General features: G+C 40.3%; 1 protein-coding gene across 7 annotated transcripts in view; it reads left to right on the forward strand.

The window, feature by feature from the left end:
* actn1 (actinin, alpha 1) overlaps positions 1-20,635 on the forward strand; it is a 44,427-nt gene that overhangs the window by 5,346 nt on the left and 18,446 nt on the right. For all 7 annotated transcript variants that reach the window (XM_077236513.1, XM_077236517.1, XM_077236514.1 and 4 more), the window contains exons 2-7: positions 15,992-16,106; positions 18,297-18,416; positions 19,553-19,639; positions 19,994-20,081; positions 20,207-20,285; positions 20,374-20,455. In XM_077236513.1, coding sequence (XP_077092628.1) covers positions 15,992-16,106; positions 18,297-18,416; positions 19,553-19,639; positions 19,994-20,081; positions 20,207-20,285; positions 20,374-20,455 — 571 coding nt within the window. The remainder of the gene's footprint in view (positions 1-15,991; positions 16,107-18,296; positions 18,417-19,552; positions 19,640-19,993; positions 20,082-20,206; positions 20,286-20,373; positions 20,456-20,635) is intronic.

Consider the following 20,635-nt stretch of genomic DNA (forward strand, 5'->3'; position numbering starts at 1 on the left):
CTCTTTTTCTCGTTCACAGAAAAACCCAGCTTCTGCACATGTCTCAAAAGCACTCTGGAGTCTTGTACAGTCTGCCGCTCTGTGGGGGCACAGAGAAGCCAGTCGTCCAAATAAGGAAGGAAACGCAGTCCTCTCATCCAAAGAGGGGACAGAGCCACACTCACACACCTTGTGAAGACGCGAGGAGCAAGGGAAAGACAGAAGGGTAGCACCTTGAACTGGTAAGCTTAATTCAGGAAACTGAAACGCAGAAACTTTCTGTGATGCACAGCAATTGGGACTTGAAAGTATGCATCCTTCAGGTCGAACACTTACAAACCTGTCTGCCGTCACAGACCGGACAACATCGGCTGTGCGCAGCGTTCGAAAAGAACCCGTCTCCCTGAACGAGGGGATGAACTTTTTCTATGGCTCCCTTCTCTAGCAGTGAACAAATTTCCAGAGAGAGAGCCACTGCGCGAACCGCGTCTCTGACAATCGTAGGAACGATTCTTGAAAATCTGGGAGGCCAGCGTCGAAATTGTAGAGTATATCCCCTGCTCAGAGTTACCAACACCCAGGGGTCCGTTGTGTTGGATCTCCAGTACTCCAGTTGATCTATAGAAAAACGATCGCCCGCAGGCCTGACTGTCTCAGGCTTTATGTGGACGATTTTTAGTGGTCGCGGGGTAGCGCTGACGGGGTCCTCCCGGAAACTGACGATGAGGTGGGCGAAAAACTCTCGCACCTTCAGGAACACAAGGTCTTTGTGGGGGCTGTGACTGAGGTGTAGCGTGCCGGCAGAAACGTAGCTCCGATGTGGCATAGTGATGTCGGGTCTGAACTGCTGGCATCCTAAAGGTAGGGTTGCGCTGCACCTGCGTCAGTTGACGAGTAGCTTCAGACAGCTTTACCCTCTTTTCCAACAGTTCCCGAACATTCGGACCAAAAAGATGCCCGGGAACAAAAGGAAGATCTCTCAAGGTTTTCTTACAGTCCTCCGGCAGTCGTGCTTGGGCAAGCCACACTTGGCGGTGGGCTGCCAGAAGCGTGGCTGTAAGACCACCCAGCTCGCGGGTCACGTGGTCTGTAGCCAACAGAGCAGTTTGCAGGAATTGTGAAATAGATGGATCTGCATTTGCAGGTCCCAGCGTACTGGTGGCAGCAAGAAGTAACTGGCAGATTGTGTTTTCTGCTTGAGTAATGTAAGCAACAGACTCATATGTCTTTTTCAGCAAGGAATCCGTATGACCGCACTGCGCACTGGGACATCGCACATTCCCTCGTAGAGCCTCATCAGGAGACACCACCAAAGCTGCCACAGGCTGCTCTATTTCCGGAGCACGACCCAACCCGTTAGAATCTGCTTCAGCCATAGATGCTAGCGTTCGGCAATCTTAGAGCGCCGTGAGAGTTCAGTTCAGTTCAGTGAGAGCATTTGAGAATTCAGCCACAAAATCCTTACATGGTGGCATGGGAAAAGAAGTTGCAGCTGTGGTCTGTCTGAAAAACACATTCGTTTGGGTGGATTGGACAGGTGACTCCTAGACGAGCAGCTGCCATTCGAAGCACAGCCAAAGTATCATCGGAGGAGGACTGGGCTTGTCCAGACGACTGATCTGATCCCACACTAGACCCCTCCACTGCTGGGTAGCCAGTGAAAACAGCCTGAGGTGATGGTTGCGCAGCAACATCCATAGTATCCCCATGATCATGGAAAAAGGAATCTGAAGCACTTGTAGAAAGCACATCAAACTCTGAACGGTGAGAAAAACAAGGGGAATCAAGAGACTCTTCCCCAGCTCCTTTATTCTGAACATTCTCATCCTCCTGTGTCATCCTCACAGGTGTAGTAGATGTGACGGGCTGAAGTGAGTGAAGCAGGTGTTTCAGCTCTGCCATTTCTGAAGAAAGCATCGACACCGCCATAGAAAGTTAACCTTTCTCAACATGTGAATGCTCATCACCTCGCGATTTGGCCTTCTTAGCTGGAAGGGGAACACCAGCTGCCGCCAACGCCCTGCGTTTCCGAGTGAGTGAAGGGGGTACATCTAACTGCTCAAGTTTCACTGTTGAATTAGGGTCTAACTCGGCAAGACAGAGCCGTCGTTCCGACATAGGCAAAAGGCTTCAGTGCACGCACGGGTCCGTGAGAGCCCCTCGCAGATGTTGGAATACCCAAACAAGACGGGCTGATGTCATGATCGTCGTCACGGAGAAGATTATTAGGGGACAGCCTACAAGTCAGTGGAAAACCAGTGGCGATCGAGCCGTGAGCCATAGTTACACGCTAATAACACCCTCGGATAGCACCGTAAGGTTAAGTAAGGTTACCTCGGGTGAACCGACAGGTAATACCAACAAATATCTCACGAAAAAGATAAAAAGTGTCTAAAATGGCCGGCGGATTGAACCGAGGGACAAAAAGTGTAAAATGGATTCGAGACAAAAACACTCTAATAGAGTAACGGGAGACCGTTAACTCATAGGCGCGGAAAACACAAGCCACCGAGAGGCACAGAGTGTCACCGACGAAGCAATATAAACTCACCAAAATTTTAATCCAAATCCTTGAATGGCGTTGAGTAGACACGCGCTGTCACAGCTTGTGAGGATGAATCTCGCTGCTCTTGTAAGGTGCACTTGACAGCTCGAATAATCACTCAATCAATACAACCTATCTCAACCAGGCGAGAAAGCGAAAGAGGTAGAGTGCTGAGCTACTATAGCTTTTACCCTCCAGGGCTCAGCATACATCACGCCACATGACTTTGTTGGTATATTCTCTTGACCTATCTAGCTTGCGCTGCGATAATCCATAGTGTTTACACTGCCTCTGGCAGTCAGTAAGAATGAAACAGAACCAGGTGTCAACTATTTTTTATAAACAGTTCTTCTCTCATCTGCCACATGTCCAGCCAGGCTAAACAAGCGCTAAGCTCGGGCAAGTGGAGCAAGTGCAGGGAAACGATTGGGAAATAATTTCTTTTCTGACATAGCCTGCTCCAGTTCTTGTTAAAACAAACCAGACATGCAAATTCTGTGCATTTTGGGCACATTTTTGGGTGAAATCATATTTATTTTCTCCAACAAAAGTGTGTTTTCACTTTGATTGAGCATGAGCAGCGCTGCAAAAATAGACTGTGCTGAAACCCCGCTTCACTGCTGCTCACGCGACGCTCCTGCTCGACGCTCACGCGCTGCTCCTGCTCTCGGTGTAAATGCACTCATTGATTAACATGCACGCCGTAAAAAACCCCGCACTGCTCACGCCTGCGGTATGAAACGGCCGTAATTCACGAGGTTTCCTACATGTGCGTTCCGTGTGCACGTGTGATGCTGATGTTGTGCGATGTCAATCATGCGGCGCCCGAGTGCATTTAACTGGCAAAAAATCGGAATATGTCAGACCGACCGGTCGGTCGCCGGCCATGGTCGATCACGTGAAAATCGGCCGATTTAGGTCACCAGCCGATCAATCGGTGCATCTCTATTTACTACAGTAGCTAAATCAAACCCAGAACCATGTTTAGCATGCCTGTAGATAAACAAGCATGTAGATAAACAACACATAAAAGCTCTAATCAAAGAATAATTTACACTAATTCCAAGTTCGCTGTTAAGATTAAAAAAAAGTTTGTAACGTTAGGTGTTTGTCGGATAACGTTAAGTATGATTGAGCATTTAACAAACTGGTTCGCAGAGCCAAATAGCGTTGTCATTTGTTTACTTCCTTGCTACAACGTACAATTAACAATACGAACTATAACAGGAAAACACATTGACGAAAAATTAACTTACAGGTTGCGGCCCGTAAACAACAGCTTCTGTTCTTAAAGTTGGAACTGCTCCATCTTTCAGGACAAGCCGTTGTGCGAATCCTGCATTGAACTCGCGAAGATTTTGGAAGCTTTCCTCAGTAACATGTGCAGCACAGAGACTGCATTGCGGCAACAACAGCCTAGTATACCACAACAACTCTTCTCCAAAGCAATATAAAATGGCCTCGCCCCCCTTATTTAGTATTCTCGGAGGAGGGTTTTATGTAAATATTGGGGTTAGTGATGTCAGCAACCCTGGAGGAATGTCGTGTAGTCCCTACCGGCCGTTTGCTGTCCTTAGAAATTGATTTCTTTAAAATCAAATATCTCCCTTTGCTTTGAACTTTGAGCGTTGTAACTTTGCAGATGTTGTTTATGCTCAAACAGCAACATTACACACTAGCTAAAGTTAGAAAAGTGAAATCGTGTTTTACCACCCCTTTAAGTATATAGGGGATCAAGATTTCAGAGTCTTACAACCATCCAGAACACCCTAGCAACCACTTAGCAGCTCCCTAGTAACAAGCCACTACATCCTAGCATTATGTTAGTAAGTTTCCTTTAGAAGATGTGAAAAATTTTGTACTGAAATGGCTAAATTTGTCTTTCAGTGCCGTGTAGTGTGAGGATTGAAGTAGTGGGTTATTTTTAAGTGTTTCCTTACTGCAGTAGTTCAGTCTGCCTTGGGCAGGTTTTATATGGTTCTGTTTGCTAGTCTTGACTGCTCTGATAAGAAAGATGTAGATCTTCAGAAACAGGAAAAGGTTCAGCTCTAGTGAATCTGAATCAGTCACATATCATTAGGTTCTGAGATCTAGGCCTATATCTGACAATCTGTATTGTGTATTTTCTTGGTGTGTGTCTTTAGGGTGGTAAAGGGTTAATGTAGGCGGGGCAAGCCTCCTGGCTTTTTCAGTTTAAAGAATTAAAGTAGGTCTGCTTGTCGCTATCAATCCTCTGTTTTTCTCTCTGTCTCACTTGTTCTCTTTCTCCCCACCTCTATTAGAGGGGGTAAGTTGAGTATCCCAAGGGGATACTGAGGCTTTTTTTTTAGCTGTTCTGAGGTGAGTTCCCTGAAATCTGTAAGAAGAGTTTTTATTTCTCTGTGGAGATACTGACATACATGAACTGTTTTACACGTTGTTCATGCAGATTATTACAGAAAATCTGAAGCATTCCTTGAAACATGGTCAAATGCAAGTACTGGACTCTTATTGGTAGCTGAAAGCATAATAAAATTAGCTAGTATATCTAATAAACCAACATGTGAGCAGCAGGGTATGTGGAAAACTTTGTGAATGGCAGCTGCTTCAATTACGTGGAGTTCTGCGGGCACAGATGCCATGTAGGCCTGCATATAACACGTGATGTCCTTAGGCATCATTGCTTGCCTGATTTTGTCCCTATCACTTAATTATCACTTAATGAAAGCTGGCATTTTCAATTCTTGAGCGGAAGCTTTCATTTAGCCAGTCTGTTGTTGAGGGACGATACTGCATTAGAAATTATTTTTTAATTGCTCTACATTTTAATGTAGTTATTATCAATTGTGTTATTAGTGGTAGAAAACAATGGCGGCAGTATCACAGCGCTCTGCTATAACCATGTCTTGAAGATTGTGGGGGACCAAACCAATTTTGGGGGGATGGTGGGTAATGTGGCAATATCTGATTATTGGTGTGGACTTGTCCGTGTCAGTGTTTATGGTGGTTACCCAACTCCAATTTATTGCTTTCTACAGCTTACTATCTGTTCTAGTAAAACAATGCGAACAAATGTGTTCAGTTGTTTTATTAAACAATTATAGGGCAGATTGAAAAAAAGTCCCAGAACAGAAAGTGTATAACTTGATTCAAAACAGTAAGATTATGTAAATTTTTCATGCATAACCTAATTATATTACATTAGATAATCCATCACTATTTCATGACATCATAACCAGCATGTCTGTGAACACACACACACACACACACACACACACACACACACACACACACACACACACACACACACACACACACACACACACACACACACACACACACACACACAGAGCTGTCCCCACCAAAATGACTTGCTGTGCTCTTTCAGCCAATGAAAGAACAGTTTGAATAGATCTAGAATAACGTAGAATGCTGCCACCTCATTTACTGGGACTGTGTGTGTGTGTGTCTGCTCGAGCCTGACCAAGATGCTGTGGGGATGCAGTTTATTAATGTATGTGTGTGTGTGTGCATATTCTTAAAAAGTTTATTTTATTGACTGTGTTCGGTCCTCCAGCGGCTCTGCAGTTTGCAAAGTCAAATATGTCAATTCAGACTTTTTATCTTGGCGAAAGTCAAGCTCTTCATGCAAATTATCACATGCCACTCTTAACCTGAAGATGCGCTCAAAAGAAGGACTTTGTCCCTGGGGAATATCTGACCGTTACCAAGAACCAGGCCTTCTTGTTCCTCATATACAACCTGTGTAGATAATGAAACATTGCCCAGAGCTGTAACAAGCCGCAATGTGGAGATGTGCACATAAACTTTGTACCTGTAATTAACGTAAAAGCAGTGATCCGAGCGAGTCAGCATTTAGCTCTAAGTGAAGCCTCTGGCTGTGTTGATAGGATTATTAATGAGCCATTAAACCGTATGTCTGGAAACATGAAAATAAGAGACAGGCTCACCTTAGGAGGGTGTAGTGTGTGGGGGGGGGTGGGGGGTGGGGGGGGGGGGGGGCTGGCTAATGTGGAATGCGTGTGGAAGCGAGACAGTGGGCCGCACGTCTCTGGGGCTGATCAGCACTTCCTGTCTGGAGGAGAAAGCCAACAGACACCAACAAACAGCCCACTAATAGACAGATAGGGTGAGGGAGAAACAGATGGAAACTAAAGTAGGTTTTTACATTTGCCATGGGGTTGTGACAATTTCAGTAGTCTGTACCAATACCAGTAAAAGTTTGCGGTTTTTCTCTGTACCACTTTCGGTACAAGAGCAAAAACAGTTTAATTAAATACTTTAAAAAAAATATGTCCAATTTTTCTCTCGTCTGTTGGTTATCACTGACTACGTTTACATGTGCACAAATAATGCGATTGTTTCTAATAATCAGTAAGATCTGAATCACAGTAAGATGTTTACATAACACGAGCAATACTCTTCACTCCAGTTTATGCGATTTTGATTAATCTGATTATTCGCTGCTTATACCACACTCAGATAGGCATACAGTATGCATTTTACCGGTGTGGTGCCGAAATTCGACTACCTGCCAAATTATTACCCCTTCATTGAAGTCGCTACCTGATTGCCTAATCCTAACCCTACCTCTAATCCTAACCCCTCCCACTGTCCCACACAACTAATCCTAAACCTACCAACACTAGGGGGGTAATAATTTGGCGGGGGTCAGAATTTGGCACAATACCGGGTTTGCCTTCGCTGCATGTGCGCCGTCTGGATAAAGATACGGAGCAGAGACTGCGCAGAGTTGAGTTTAGCGATTGTCAGAGCAACTTTGCAGTGTACAGCTAGAGCAGGGGTCTTCAACGGTTTTCAGGGCAAGGACTCCTTAGGCAATAGAGAGATGTAGCAGCCGGGACCCCCGATACAAAATGTGTGCTACATAAAGCATATAGCCCTCATTATTAATTGAAACTAACCATAAAAATATATTATCTTAAGACAGTAGATCAGAACTATGGACATTATTGTTGTTGCACATGGAACACTGTCTATATTTTACCTTTCATTTTTAAAATTGAGATTTATGCATCATAATAAACATGTTGTGATAAGATTCACAATTCATTAGTTGTTTGTAGTTGTAAATATTTGAATGGATTTGCAGTCATACATTTTTATTTTATTATTTAACAATTAAACATCTACTTGAACTTTAGTAAAATGCTTTTTTCCCCTTTTTTTTTAGGACCGACCGGTAGTACCGGCACTGTTGACAACCGTATTTATGCAGGTGTGACACCGTGTGAGATGAGTTAAAGACTAGGCTAATATTCAGGGTTAGGGGGGTTATTCAAATTATTGCCTTATCAAACACCACTAATGATAAAGATAAACATGGAAACAGACAGGCATTTAATCTGTTGAATGGGGATGATGTCATTGTATGGAAGTAAAATAATGCCAAATGTTTTTGAAACAAAAAGCATGTTGAATTGTACTACTTGAAAAAAAATATGCATTGCATTAACCCTTCTTGTATTTTAATGCATTGTATTTTTAGGGCTTGCATTTTTATGGGCTGAAATTTAGCATGGTTGAATATTTAAGCTGTGAATATTTAATTTCAAAACATTTTTCAAACACATATTCATTAGTAAAATTTCAATAATCCATATTCACCTTTCATATTTCACTTCCAAAATATTCAAACTGATTAAAAACACAACCTATAATATTCAACAGGCGGTTTTCGGTCCATTTTATTTCGCTTTGCAAATTCGCTTCTACAAATTCAGTGGTTCAAATTCGACAATAAATTCAACGTTGACATCCAGGAACTGCAGGAAAAGCAATAGATTACCGAGCATAATCTCCATATGCTGTTAGTCGACCTCACCAGCAGGGGGTGCAAGCGCGTGTTGTTGACGAAGACCAGAGCAACAGTTAGAGCAAGCCATTCATTCATAAAAACTCATTTACAACAATTGAGCATGCATTATGTTTTTTGTGATGATTATCTGGGTCAGTAGCCTTAATATGCGGAAAAGATGATAAAGGCACAAAAGCTGTTTATATGTTTCATTCACTTTCCCTGTGTAGCCTTACATGTTATCAGCTTTTTCTACCATGAACGGGATTATAATCGGTTTCCCTCAATACCTCATCATACTCAAGGATTCCCCTTCTGTCAGGACAAAACGCTTAACTCACACCTTATTGGGGAAGTATGCCTACATACATGTACTGCATTAGATTAAAGTGGGAAGGGTCATAGCACTTTCATATTGTTGTCCTATATTGTTAGTTTAACTGTAAGTCGCTTTGGATAAAAGCGTCTGCTAAATGACTAAATGTAAAATTGTCTTGACATTCGCACATTTAGGGACCGTCTCTAAAGTAACATTGGTAGTCCTATAGGCCTAAACGTTTCTAACTTCAATAGCAAACTTCAATTTATTTGAATAAATTGCGCATTATGCCTGACACCTACATGAACACTTTACAGTTGGTTTTATGACTGTAAGTCGTTCTCTTCAAATGCTATTGAAGTTAGAAACGTCTATACCAATGTCGTATGTAACTTTAGTGACGGTCCATAAATGTGCGAATGTCCAATGTCAAGCCAACTTATGCCAGTATCACTGAGAAACGCTGAGCATTAAACTTTGCGCATTAAATTCATATTCTGAGTCCTTCTGCTTGCCTGCGAGTTCGGTTTTATATCACTGTATTAGTCCATTAAGCTACGTTAAGCGTTTTATATGTCCAGCAGGGGAATCCTGAAGTATTGAGGGAAAGCCTAGTACTGCATGCAGCACAATCTCCTTCACGGTAGAGAAAGGTGCATGTAGGCTACACAGGAAAAGTAATCGTGAAGACACGAAATTTCACATAAAACAGACGTCATAATAATCTCAGATACACTTACATTGTTGTAAATGAGTTTTTATGAATGAATGGCTTGCTCTAACTGTTGCTCGGTCTTCGTCAACAACACGCGCTTGCACCCCCTGCTGGTGAGGTCGACTAACAGCAGATGGAGATTATGCTCGGTAATCTACTGTTTTTCCTGCAGTTCCTGGATGTCAACGTTGAATTTACTGTCGAATTTGAACCACTGAATTTGCAAAGCGAAATAAAATGGACCGAAAACAGCCTGTTGAATATTATAGGTTGTGTTTTTAATCAGTTTGAATATTTTGGAAGTGAAATATGAAAGGTGAATATGGATTATTGAAATTTTACTAATGAAAATGTGTTTGAAATGTTTTGAATTTAAATATTCACAGTTTAAATATTCAACCATCCTAAATTTCAGCCCATAAAAATGCAAGCCCTAAAAATACAATGCATTAAAATACAAGAAGGGTTAATGCAATGCATAATTTTTTCAAGTAGTGCAATTTAACATGCTTTTTGTTTCAAAAACATTTGGCCTTATTTTACTTCCGTATCATTGTCTTTGTGTGTGCAGTCAGCATTTTGTTTAAACAGGTAACAGCTGTTACACGTGTCACACGTGCACGCCTCAGTAGGCAGAGCTAATGCGAGTGTGAGAAGCTTCATTCCTGTTGTCTTTCTCTGGTTCTCACACTGAGAATGAAATGAATGAATGTCAATGCAATGGGTTAGGGATGTACTGATTTTAAAGTTCCAGCTGATACTGAAAAGCTGGTCATATTTATAGGTTATCTGACATAACATGGAAATAATTATTATTAAATATTATATTTAGACTATCATTTAAATTTTAAGTTTAAAAAATTAAACAACAGTATTATTAAATAATACAAATTCTATTTTGTCTGAATAAATAAAAAGTTAATTTAGACAGCAATGTAATGTACAGTATGAAAAGTGGATGTTCAGGTTAAGATCTGTCAAAGATTACATTTAACAGTCAGTGTTAATAAATTATTAGTGTTTTTAAAAATAAACGTTTTAAGTGGGTGCAAAGGTAATGTAAATGTATTTTTTTCCATTTGTGGGTAAACTATCTCTGTAATGTGATGAACTACAACTGTGGTTTCTCTTCTAGGACACCTCATTTTAATTTGGGGGTTTGTAAGAAATGAAAAAGATGTCTTCGAAAAGTACAGTTAGCTCTGAGAAAAGATCTAATATCATTTGTTTGCAGATGCCTCTTGCTTTTTGCTCTGATATGTAGAGATTGAGAGAGCGCCCACAGAACCCACCATATGCCATGCATGTGAGAAATTTTGAAGGTGGATCTATAAAAAAACGAGTTTTCTCTCTATAGCAGTAAATAAACAGGTGATCTGCTTGGCTTATGGGGGAGTTTGTTTGTGTGTATGTGTGTGTCTCAGGGCGACTAATTGTTTGTTGGTTTTCTGGCATTTGTAGTTGCTATGGCAACCCCATGACGATGAACTGAGCTGTGCTGTATTTCACACCAGAGCGAGGAAGAGAGAGAACCGGAAAAGAAAGAAAGAGAAGGAGTGAATAGAGGAGTAAATATGGGGTTAAAAAGGAGCTATAATGAAGAAATATTTGTGGTCTAGGTGTGAGGAAATCTTGCAGTATTCCTGCTGTGTGAGCAGAGACCTGTTGCCTGTCTGACTGTATTTACATGCGTACATTTGCATGGCCATGCATATCTTTATACATGTGCGTGTTTGAATGTGTCTTTTTGTTTTGTTCAGCAAGGATGCATTAAACTGATTAAAAGTGACAGTAAAGACAATTATAAATATATTATTTATTCAAATAAATGCTGTTCTTTGAACCTTCTGTTCTATTCATCAAAGAATCCTGAAAACTGGTGATGTTTACGAGTAATAATAATAAATGTCTCTTAGGTTGAGCATCAAATCAGCATATTAGAATGATTTCTGAGGTATCATGTCACACTGAAGATAAGTAATGATGCTGAAAATTTAGCTTTGACATAACAGGAATAAATTCATATTTAAAATGTATTAAAAATAGAAAACATTATTTTTGATAGAGGTGTGCACGAATATTCAAATATTCGATCTATAATAATTATTAAAAAAATAAAACCACTTTCCCCCCCCCTAATTTTGCTACATGTTGCTTTGCTAAATTGTAAATGCTGTGAATCCATGATAAATCCTAAGCACGCATGAATTAATTACTGTAATTACGAGATACCGACTTGTAAAAATTGTTCACGTCCTTCTAGAACTTTTAATTACAACTTATAAACTCAGAATTTTCTGTGAGCTCTGACTTGTACCATGTGACCGCTGCAGATTAATTGAGGTGTTGCCAAAGGCATAATTTCATAAGAAAGGCATAGAACGCCACGTGTTGTCATCTCGAAATTACGGTAATTACGACATAGCGCAGTTTTTTTTTTTCTCAGTATTTTTTATCCTGTTTTACAATATGAATATCTAAACACCTTAAACAAGATACATTTACTTGAGATGCAAATGTAAAATAAAGTCTTACATTACTGAAAATGTTAGAAAATTAAGTGGGTTTATGCTTAGAACAAGAACAAATATGTCAATGAGTTATGAAAACTTTTATAACCCTTTAAATAATTATTTTCTGAGCCCATTGGTAGACAATTGTTTTAATCATAAACTCAATTCATTTCGATAAATTTCACTGAAAACAAGACTTCATATCTTGAGATGGGGTTTAAAAACAGAAAACACAAAGCGCTGTAGCACCTCATTATCTTTGTGTCTCTGCAATGTCTGTGTCGGTGTTGTGCGCCGAGTTACCAGACTAAGGAGCCAACTTTCACCCGTGCATGTGGATATTTTAGCTTTTCTCAACATATGAAACAATATAAACATGATAACCATACGCCAACTCGAGTGTGTATGTACGTACATCGTTCTGTACATAATTGCCGCAGCCTTCTTTATTAGCGTTTTTTTTCCCATTTGCTTGTTTAAATGCTTTTGTTCTGTATATTTTTGTTTACACACACACGGTATCAAGGTCCCGCCCACTCTCCCACTCCAAGGACAGCTTGGAGGACAGATGTCAATCATGACGTACGGTTAAACCCAGTTTTTATAGCATCAAATAACTAACTAAAACCAAACGTATTGGGAGAACTACCTAAAATGACAGAAACCATCTTTTTTAATTTTTGTTTTGAATTGTAATTGGATTTTTATGTTTTATTCACGTCCCATTCGATTACATGGAGAGGGCGATGTTAAATACCTATCCTGCAGTCAGCCACCAGGGGCGATTGAAATTCTTTGGCTTCACCTTTCAGGACGTGTGCTGTGCGACACACTTTGCTCTTGAAACGAAGAGCACGTCTTATGTAAACACCCCCCTAAGAAAACCAGTCAGCCTAATTACACTGGACTTCCTTAAAGTCGTCATTCACATTAAAATTTTACCATTCGTATTTTTATATGTAATATTGTAGTGTTTATTATAAATTATTTATCTGTGCACTTCATTATTTTTTTAAAATTCATGTACCCTTATAATCTTTAATCAAATACGTTACCCTTCCCTCCTCCCTCAAAACGACTTCTCTTCTCTTCCAGTCAAAATCTATTACTAGAGGGCGTGGCTATTGTGCGTCTCGTCTTGGTTCGCGGGAGGCTCATATAAATATGGGGTGATTCCTTCCTGAAAATTTGGCTGCTCGTCCTCGTTCTCATCGTCAGGTTCCTCAATTAAAAATGCTTCATGGGAGGGTAACAGTTGGTTAGCCGTTGGAGAGAAATCCTCCACAACTGACCGTAAACTGCCATTCAAATCTGCCTCCATTTTGTTAGCAACGCCCAACCTCCAACGATCCAATCAATTCCCGAAGGACGAAATCAAGCCCCGCCCTAAATTTTTTTCTAAATTCAGAAGCCGTTTCACTCGGATATACGTCACAATAAGGAAAAAAGGACAATCTCAACTTCCGTTTCATGACGACTTTAAAGTCCCTGTAAAGAAAATTAAAAAAAAAAATTCTAAACGCATTATAAATGTTAGAAATGTATTGCTAAAACATATTACAAAGACTGTGAACTGTGAAGTACTGAATTGTGGAGTAAACAGTTTTTCACCATTGCTGTGTTCTGGATTTTTTGGGCGGGGCTAAAACGGGGGCTCGATGATACACTGAAGCCCCTGAGCTCCTGGACACGCCCCTACTTGATGAAGCACTGGAGCCACTGAGGCTGGCCCCTCCCCTAATTGCAAGTTACTGTCAGTATTATTAGTTACTACAGCCTACAGTTTGCTAGCTAGCTATGCCTTCGTCATGGAAATGCGTAGTACCTGGATGCGATCACGTACAAAACAGATCGGTGTCCTTATTTAAATTTCCCGAAAAACGATCACATCAAGAAGAGGTGGATTAATTTTGTGAAGAGCCACCTTGATGGAGAGCTGAGGATCACCGCCAAAACCCGCCTCTGTAGTGATCATTTTACATGGGATGGTTTTATAAACTTTCGTCGGAGACAACTGGGATTCATTGATAATCCGCTGTTACTGGTGAATGTTGCCGAACCGACTATCTCCCACCTCGGCCTCCAGCCTCCCTTAACGCCGACAACTGGTGCCATCATCGGCAGTGCGTGCCCACCGTGCGAGCATCCATTCCGGCTGTAGTGGTGACAGTTGAGTGTGGCGACGGCAGCTTTCCCGCGAGTGGGCTTGGTTTCAGCGCAGCCAGCGGACACGCCCCCAGCGTTTGAGAGCAGAGACTACTGCTCATTTTTTCAAGATTTTGATAGCTTATTTTATGTACTTGCCGGCTTTTTTATCATTCAAATTTGGCTGGGTGGCTAATTACAAATTTTTCTGTGGTGTGACAAACTCAAACACATATGGCGCTTTTCCACTACACAGTACCAGCTCGACTCTACTCGCCTTTGTTTGGTTTTCCTCTGTGTAAAAGTTGTACCTGTACCTGCTTTCGGGTACTTCTTTTCGTATCACCTCCGGCGAGGTTCTAAGCGGGCTGAGGTGAGCTGAGGCGATACTAAAATATGACGTGAAAACACTGCAGACTGCTGATTTGTCAGAGAGAATCGTCACTATTCACCGCGTCATCATTGCACGCGCCAGGCGGAGCTATTTTTTTCAGCAGTGTTTCGTTTTGCTGCCCTCAGCCTCTGCTGAAACAACGTTTGTCTTCTTGCTGTGAGAAATAGCCACATCCCGAGGATCAAAAACAGTATACACTCGATTTCCTCCATTGTCCTGTGTGTGTGTGTGTGTGTGTGTGTGTGTGGGAAGTGGGTGTGTCGCGTAGTTCCTGTGGTGTCGCTATGACGACCAGGTACTATTGTGGAGGTACTATCTGTAATGGAAAACGGAGCAAAAAGCGAGCCGAGCCGAGTCGAGGCGAGTCTAGTCAAGTTGAGCTGATACTGGTAATGGAAAAGCGCCAATACTTACTTTTGACTTTACAGGGACTTTTCAAAAACGATTAGTCGCCTAGTCGCTTACACAGCCCGCCGGCTAGTTGATTTTGAAAAAGTGTAGTTTTGCTACAGTGTGCACTTTCACTTTTGTCGCATCACTTACAGAAACCTATGGGATCTCATCCTATCTTCATTGTTTTTATAAGTTGTATTATTAATAAGTTTGTTAGTTATTCATAGTTTTTGTCTTCCACATCTTGATTTGCATTACAGTTGCTGGAATATTGTAGCGGCAGTCGTGGCTTTTGTGTGTGTGCTCACCTTTGGGGATCGGCTGTATCCAATCATATTTAGCAGTCCTGTCTAGCAGTCCAGATCTAGCATTTTCTCCTCACCTCTTAAAGTTGGAACAATCTCCTGCTTTTACGTGCTTAAACTGAAGGGTCTCTGAATCTGTTAAGTGGCATATCAATCGTATTAGTGTGTGAGTGTGTTTAGCTTCTGTTCTGCTCCACAGCTGTTTCTCATCAGCTTGCTAACATACCGAAGAATCCTGAAGCCACAGATACTCGGCGCTGCCATGACAACCCCTGTAGAGCGCTCACCCTCCTTTACTCTCTCTCTCTTGCTGTCAAAATCTGGCATGGTTGTAAATGATTACAGAATTACCAAAGTATTCAAGTGCATGTATAGCACAGGTGTATGAAATAAATAAACTGGATTTCTTTTGCTTTTTCAGGCATTGTGTAGCACCTGTCACTCTGCAAATTCTTCGGATTTTTCAACAATGTCACTGATCCTATCAGTCTGATCTTAACAAGCTTGTGAACCACTTGAACCTTTTTCTTATTTCATGTGTGAAGGGGATGTTTAAATACTGCGATAGTTTTAAAGGGACAGCAGCAAAACATGGTGTATTTAGATGGCGAGAGTGTAAACAAATATAATAAAATCAGTTTTTAATATCATTTACCTTTTGATGTTTAATATATTTTTGATGTTTAATAGATTTTTTAAGTTGTGAATTATATTTTGTATTTTCATATTTAATGCTGTTTTTTTTCTTTGGTTTCTAGTATATCTTCCAAGTCTTATTTGCACATTAAAGGCATTTGTTGCATTTAATTTTGCATTGTGTTTTGGTATTATTTCCCTTCTCAACTTATAAACCACTCTTTTTTAGACGTTTACTGCATGGTGCAATTCTCATTTACGGAAGGCGGGGACGCAGATCGACAACATTGAGGAGGATTTTAGAGATGGACTCAAACTCATGCTGCTCCTAGAGGTCATCTCAGGTCAGTGACCTCCTAACGCAGTTCCACCTTGAACCTTCCCCCCCACCTTTTAAAGCCTGTATCTTCTTTGATATTATCAAAGTTACTGTTTACACCTGGTATTAATTAAGATTAATTTTGGTCGATCGGATCACAAGTAGACGACGGAGACACATTCCCGTTTACACCTTTTGTCCACCTTCAAAGTAAGGGTTGGGAAATGTATAGGTTTTTTTTAGATCTTTCGAAATGGACGAAATAAGCTTGCACAATTTACATATGAACGCGACCGGAGATGACGGAAAACATATGGAGAGCATCAGGAATGGTGAGAAAACATTGTCCTTGGTATGTTTTTTTGTCTTCAAACCAAGCTTGGGTCTTCAGCCAACAAAGCTAATAATAAATAGAGGTCGACCGATAGTGGATTTTACCGATACCAATAACTAGGTTTGACCGTACATGCCGATAAGCGATTAATCACCCGATATTTTTTAAAATGGATACTGGATAAAAAACAAACATAACACTCCAAGTAAAACAGTGCTGAACTGAAAAGTGCTAAATGAAAGAAATATGTAAAAATATGAATATATTAAAATGAGAAGTCCTATAAAGCTAATTCTACAGAAATTAATTTAAACTAGGGATGTCAATTTTCTCAAATTCCCATGATCGATCGTCATTTAAATTAACAATCAATATATGCAACTTTGCTGGCTAATGAACGCATAGAAGTGACTGAATTTAAAGTGAGCTGAATATAAACTAATGCAAACAATCGTGACATTAAAAATTTTGTGTCGGACTTGCGTGTATTTTTGTCACTTTGTTTTAATTGCTTGAGGCAGCCACTACTATAATGTAAGCATCCTCTCATTCTCGTCGGCAAACATACTATCTGTTCCTTCTCTGCTAATGCAGCATCGGGTCATCAAATTAATTACTTTATAATGATATGGAAACATGGACTGTAGTGTTGTATTCATAACATATTTCTCTGTCGATGTTTTAAATGTGCATCTGAGGTGTCGGGGCTCTCCGTGCAGTGTGTGCTCTCCGTGCAACCTCACGTGTTAAAATAAACACAAGTTGCCAGTGATTGTTATTTTGCCTCTAGAGGCCGCTCTCGCTCTGTATAATCCCAGCAGTCTCTTCTCAGCGCTCTCGTCCTGTGTAATGACAGCATACTCTTCCGCTCCAGCAACAAACGCAATCCGTAAAAAACTATCGATAAGGATTTTTGACGATAACCAATAGTTCCACCAATCAACTATCGATACCGAAATATCGGCAAAAACCGATGAATCAGTCGACCTTTAATAATAAGTTAATAAGACAAAGCCCATTATGTTTACGCGTGAGGTCAGTAGGCGGAGAGTAGACCGTCTTTTGTGTCTTATCAAACATATTCAACCACATGAGCGTCAAGACTACGAAAGCAATCAAGTCATGTGTTTTCAACAACCTCTTAAAGTGATCGGAAGTGGATAAGCTCAAAAAGTTTTAGACCCTGTTTACACCTGTATTTAGCGTCATTCACTTGTGATCCCATCGACCAAAACGCATCTTAATACCAGGTGTAAACAGGGCCAAAGGGCCCCTAGATCCAGGCTGAAGAAAAGTAGTGACCGTGTTTTTGTCATAGCCGACCCTAAATTGTGGAACAGCCTACTGCTGCTATCTATCAGAATAATCTCGATAGAATAATTTTTTAAAGCAAAACTAAAAACCAATGTCTTTGAGAAGGCTTATATTCTTTGAGTCAGATGGTGCTAGTTTAAGCTTCAATTATGTGTTTATGTTGTGTTTTACTGTCATAGTGTTGTACGCATTCTAGCTTTTTAATTTATATTGTTCAAGCACAATGATCAATACTGTTGTTTTATTGTGCTTTATAAATAAATTGAGATTTAGATTAAGATTATGAAAATTAGTTACAGAGTGTTCCCTGTATAATTTTTTTGCATTAGCTGAGATAGAGAATTTCTCTCTATTCATATGAATTTGCATGCAAAAATAATAAAATGCATTAAAAGTCTTTTTTTGCTTAAAATAGAATTTGCATACTACAAGCTAGTTGATAGCTGTCAGGAATAAATGTGAAATAAAAGTAATTGTGTACCTATTTTGGTCATCTGAGGGCAGTGTGATGCGGTGTGTGTGATGTATTATGATTCCGGATATTTAAACCTTTCTCTTTCTCTGTAGGGGAACGTTTGGCCAAACCAGAAAGAGGAAAAATGAGAGTCCATAAGATCTCCAATGTGAATAAAGCTCTGGACTTCATCGCCAGCAAAGGAGTCAAACTGGTTTCTATTGGAGCAGAGGGTAGGTCCCCCCCCCCCCAGTGACCTATATTCATCGGGCTTCCAGGGTCATGGGTTCAGTGTGTCCAGCATGTGAGATCAATGGCTATCAGAAGATCTGCCTGTATGTTATATGTGCTTATATCTCATGTCACATGAAGTCCCTCCCCCTTCCAATACAGTTAAATAGGTTAGACATGCAGTACATGCCTGACATATATTAGATCTATCTGAAAATGTGTGTGTATTTTTCCTGTTACCTTCTCTCTCTCTTTATTTTTAATCCAGAGCGGCATTCCAGACAGATTAGCCATCTACCAAAGCCTTTGCCTTGGTTACATACTATTACCAGTTTGTGTGTGTGTGTGTTTGTCTGGCAAAGCTGGGATACACATACGCACAAGCACATACTGGGATGTGTGTAGAGTGTATTATGAGATTAGCCTAAGAAGATGGAGAGGAAACACATGCATGTTTACCTAGATATTTAAATGGGATTTCCCATGTACAACTGTGTGTAAAAACAATGATAAAAACAAATAATTAATCTATAATATAAATATATTTTAATATAAACCATTTTTCCTTTTGAGAATGTCTCCAAAAAGCAGCTTTTGGGGACATTTTCAGCAGTTTTGAATTTAAAAGTATAACATAGTTTAACTCAATTTAATCATATCAAAGTAAACAATCTGGTAAAGCTGTTCTCCTGCACGTTAGACTCTAAAACCCTTCTAGACACTCACTAATATCCACAGCCTTCTCACTTTAAATATCAGTCTTAAATATTAAAGGTTGTATAATATTTAAGATATAATAGAATTATTTGGAATAAGGGTGGAGTTGTGATGGTAGAGGGTTGCCATTTATGGATGACTTTTACAAAATCTGTCAAGAATATGTCCAGGTCACCCAGAAAATCAAAAGAAAAAATTAACAATAATTATTTAAAGCAGACAAAGCAAATTTTTGGACCTAAGGAATTTACTGTATCTTTACTGTAATTAATATATATATATATATATATATATATAAATAATGCAGAATTATCTGAATTATATAACCTGTTTATAATTTTGAAATGGCTTTAGTTTATAAAGTGATGTTGAGCTGTTACAGTAAATGTGATGCTGGTGTGCGTGTGTTTGTTCTGCTCAGAGATTGTTGATGGAAATGCTAAGATGACTCTAGGGATGATCTGGACCATTATCCTCCGCTTCGCCATCCAGGACATCTCAGTGGAGGGTATATATAAATATATCACACACACACACACACACACACACACGTTTATAAGTGGTGCTTTAGATCTTGAAGAAAAATACAGTATGTAGTTAATTTGTGTGTATTAAATATCAACAGTTAACAGAATGACTAATGTCTTAATTAGCATAATTAAATACGGTTCTGCTCTTTTGGTTTTCTTGAATATTCACTGTTAAAAACACACGCAATGTCAGGAATGTGTGAGTCATTTAAATGACAACATTGTCTTTCCATTACTGAGATTACATTTTGTGTGTGTGTGTGTGTGTGTGTGTGTGTGTGTGTGTGTGTGTGTGTGTGTGTGTGTGTGTGTGTGTGTGTGTGTGCGCGCAGAGACCTCAGCTAAAGAAGGCTTGCTGCTCTGGTGCCAAAGGAAAACAGCTCCCTACAAAAACGTCAACATTCAGAATTTCCACATCAGGTCAGCAGACAGGAAATAAGCATTAGTGAGAAACAGATTGAATGATGGGAAAAGACAGAGATACTGCAACTGAACGCTGCGTTACAGCATCATATATTAGCTTTCTCTGTCTGTGTCTCTGTCAGTTGGAAGGATGGATTGGGCTTCTGTGCACTCATTCACAGACATCGTCCAGAGCTCATTGATTATGGTAAACTGCGCAAGGTGAGGCATTACGAGAACCTCCAACCATATTTAGAGACCAGCAGTATAAAAGACAATGACCCATGTTTTGATGTTTGCTTTCACTCAGGATGACCCGATGACTAATCTGAACACCGCCTTTGATGTCGCTGAGAAGTACCTGGACATCCCTAAGATGCTGGATGCAGAAGGTAAGACATTTAGAGTAAGACATTTTCTTTCCGCTCCATTTCACTGGGAAACTAGGTTAGACCTCTGTCTAAGTATAGAGCTGTAGGAGGCACACAGGTATGTGTGTAGGTTGAATTACACCCCATTACTGCAGGGGTGATTGTGGATGTTTTCCGAACATTTAGCCTGCTCCGAGGGAT

The sequence above is a fragment of the Siphateles boraxobius genome, unplaced genomic scaffold (genome assembly GCF_051911475.1).
Source record: "Siphateles boraxobius isolate OS27281-9 unplaced genomic scaffold, OSU_SipBor_1 20, whole genome shotgun sequence".
Lineage (NCBI taxonomy): Eukaryota > Metazoa > Chordata > Actinopteri > Cypriniformes > Leuciscidae > Siphateles > Siphateles boraxobius.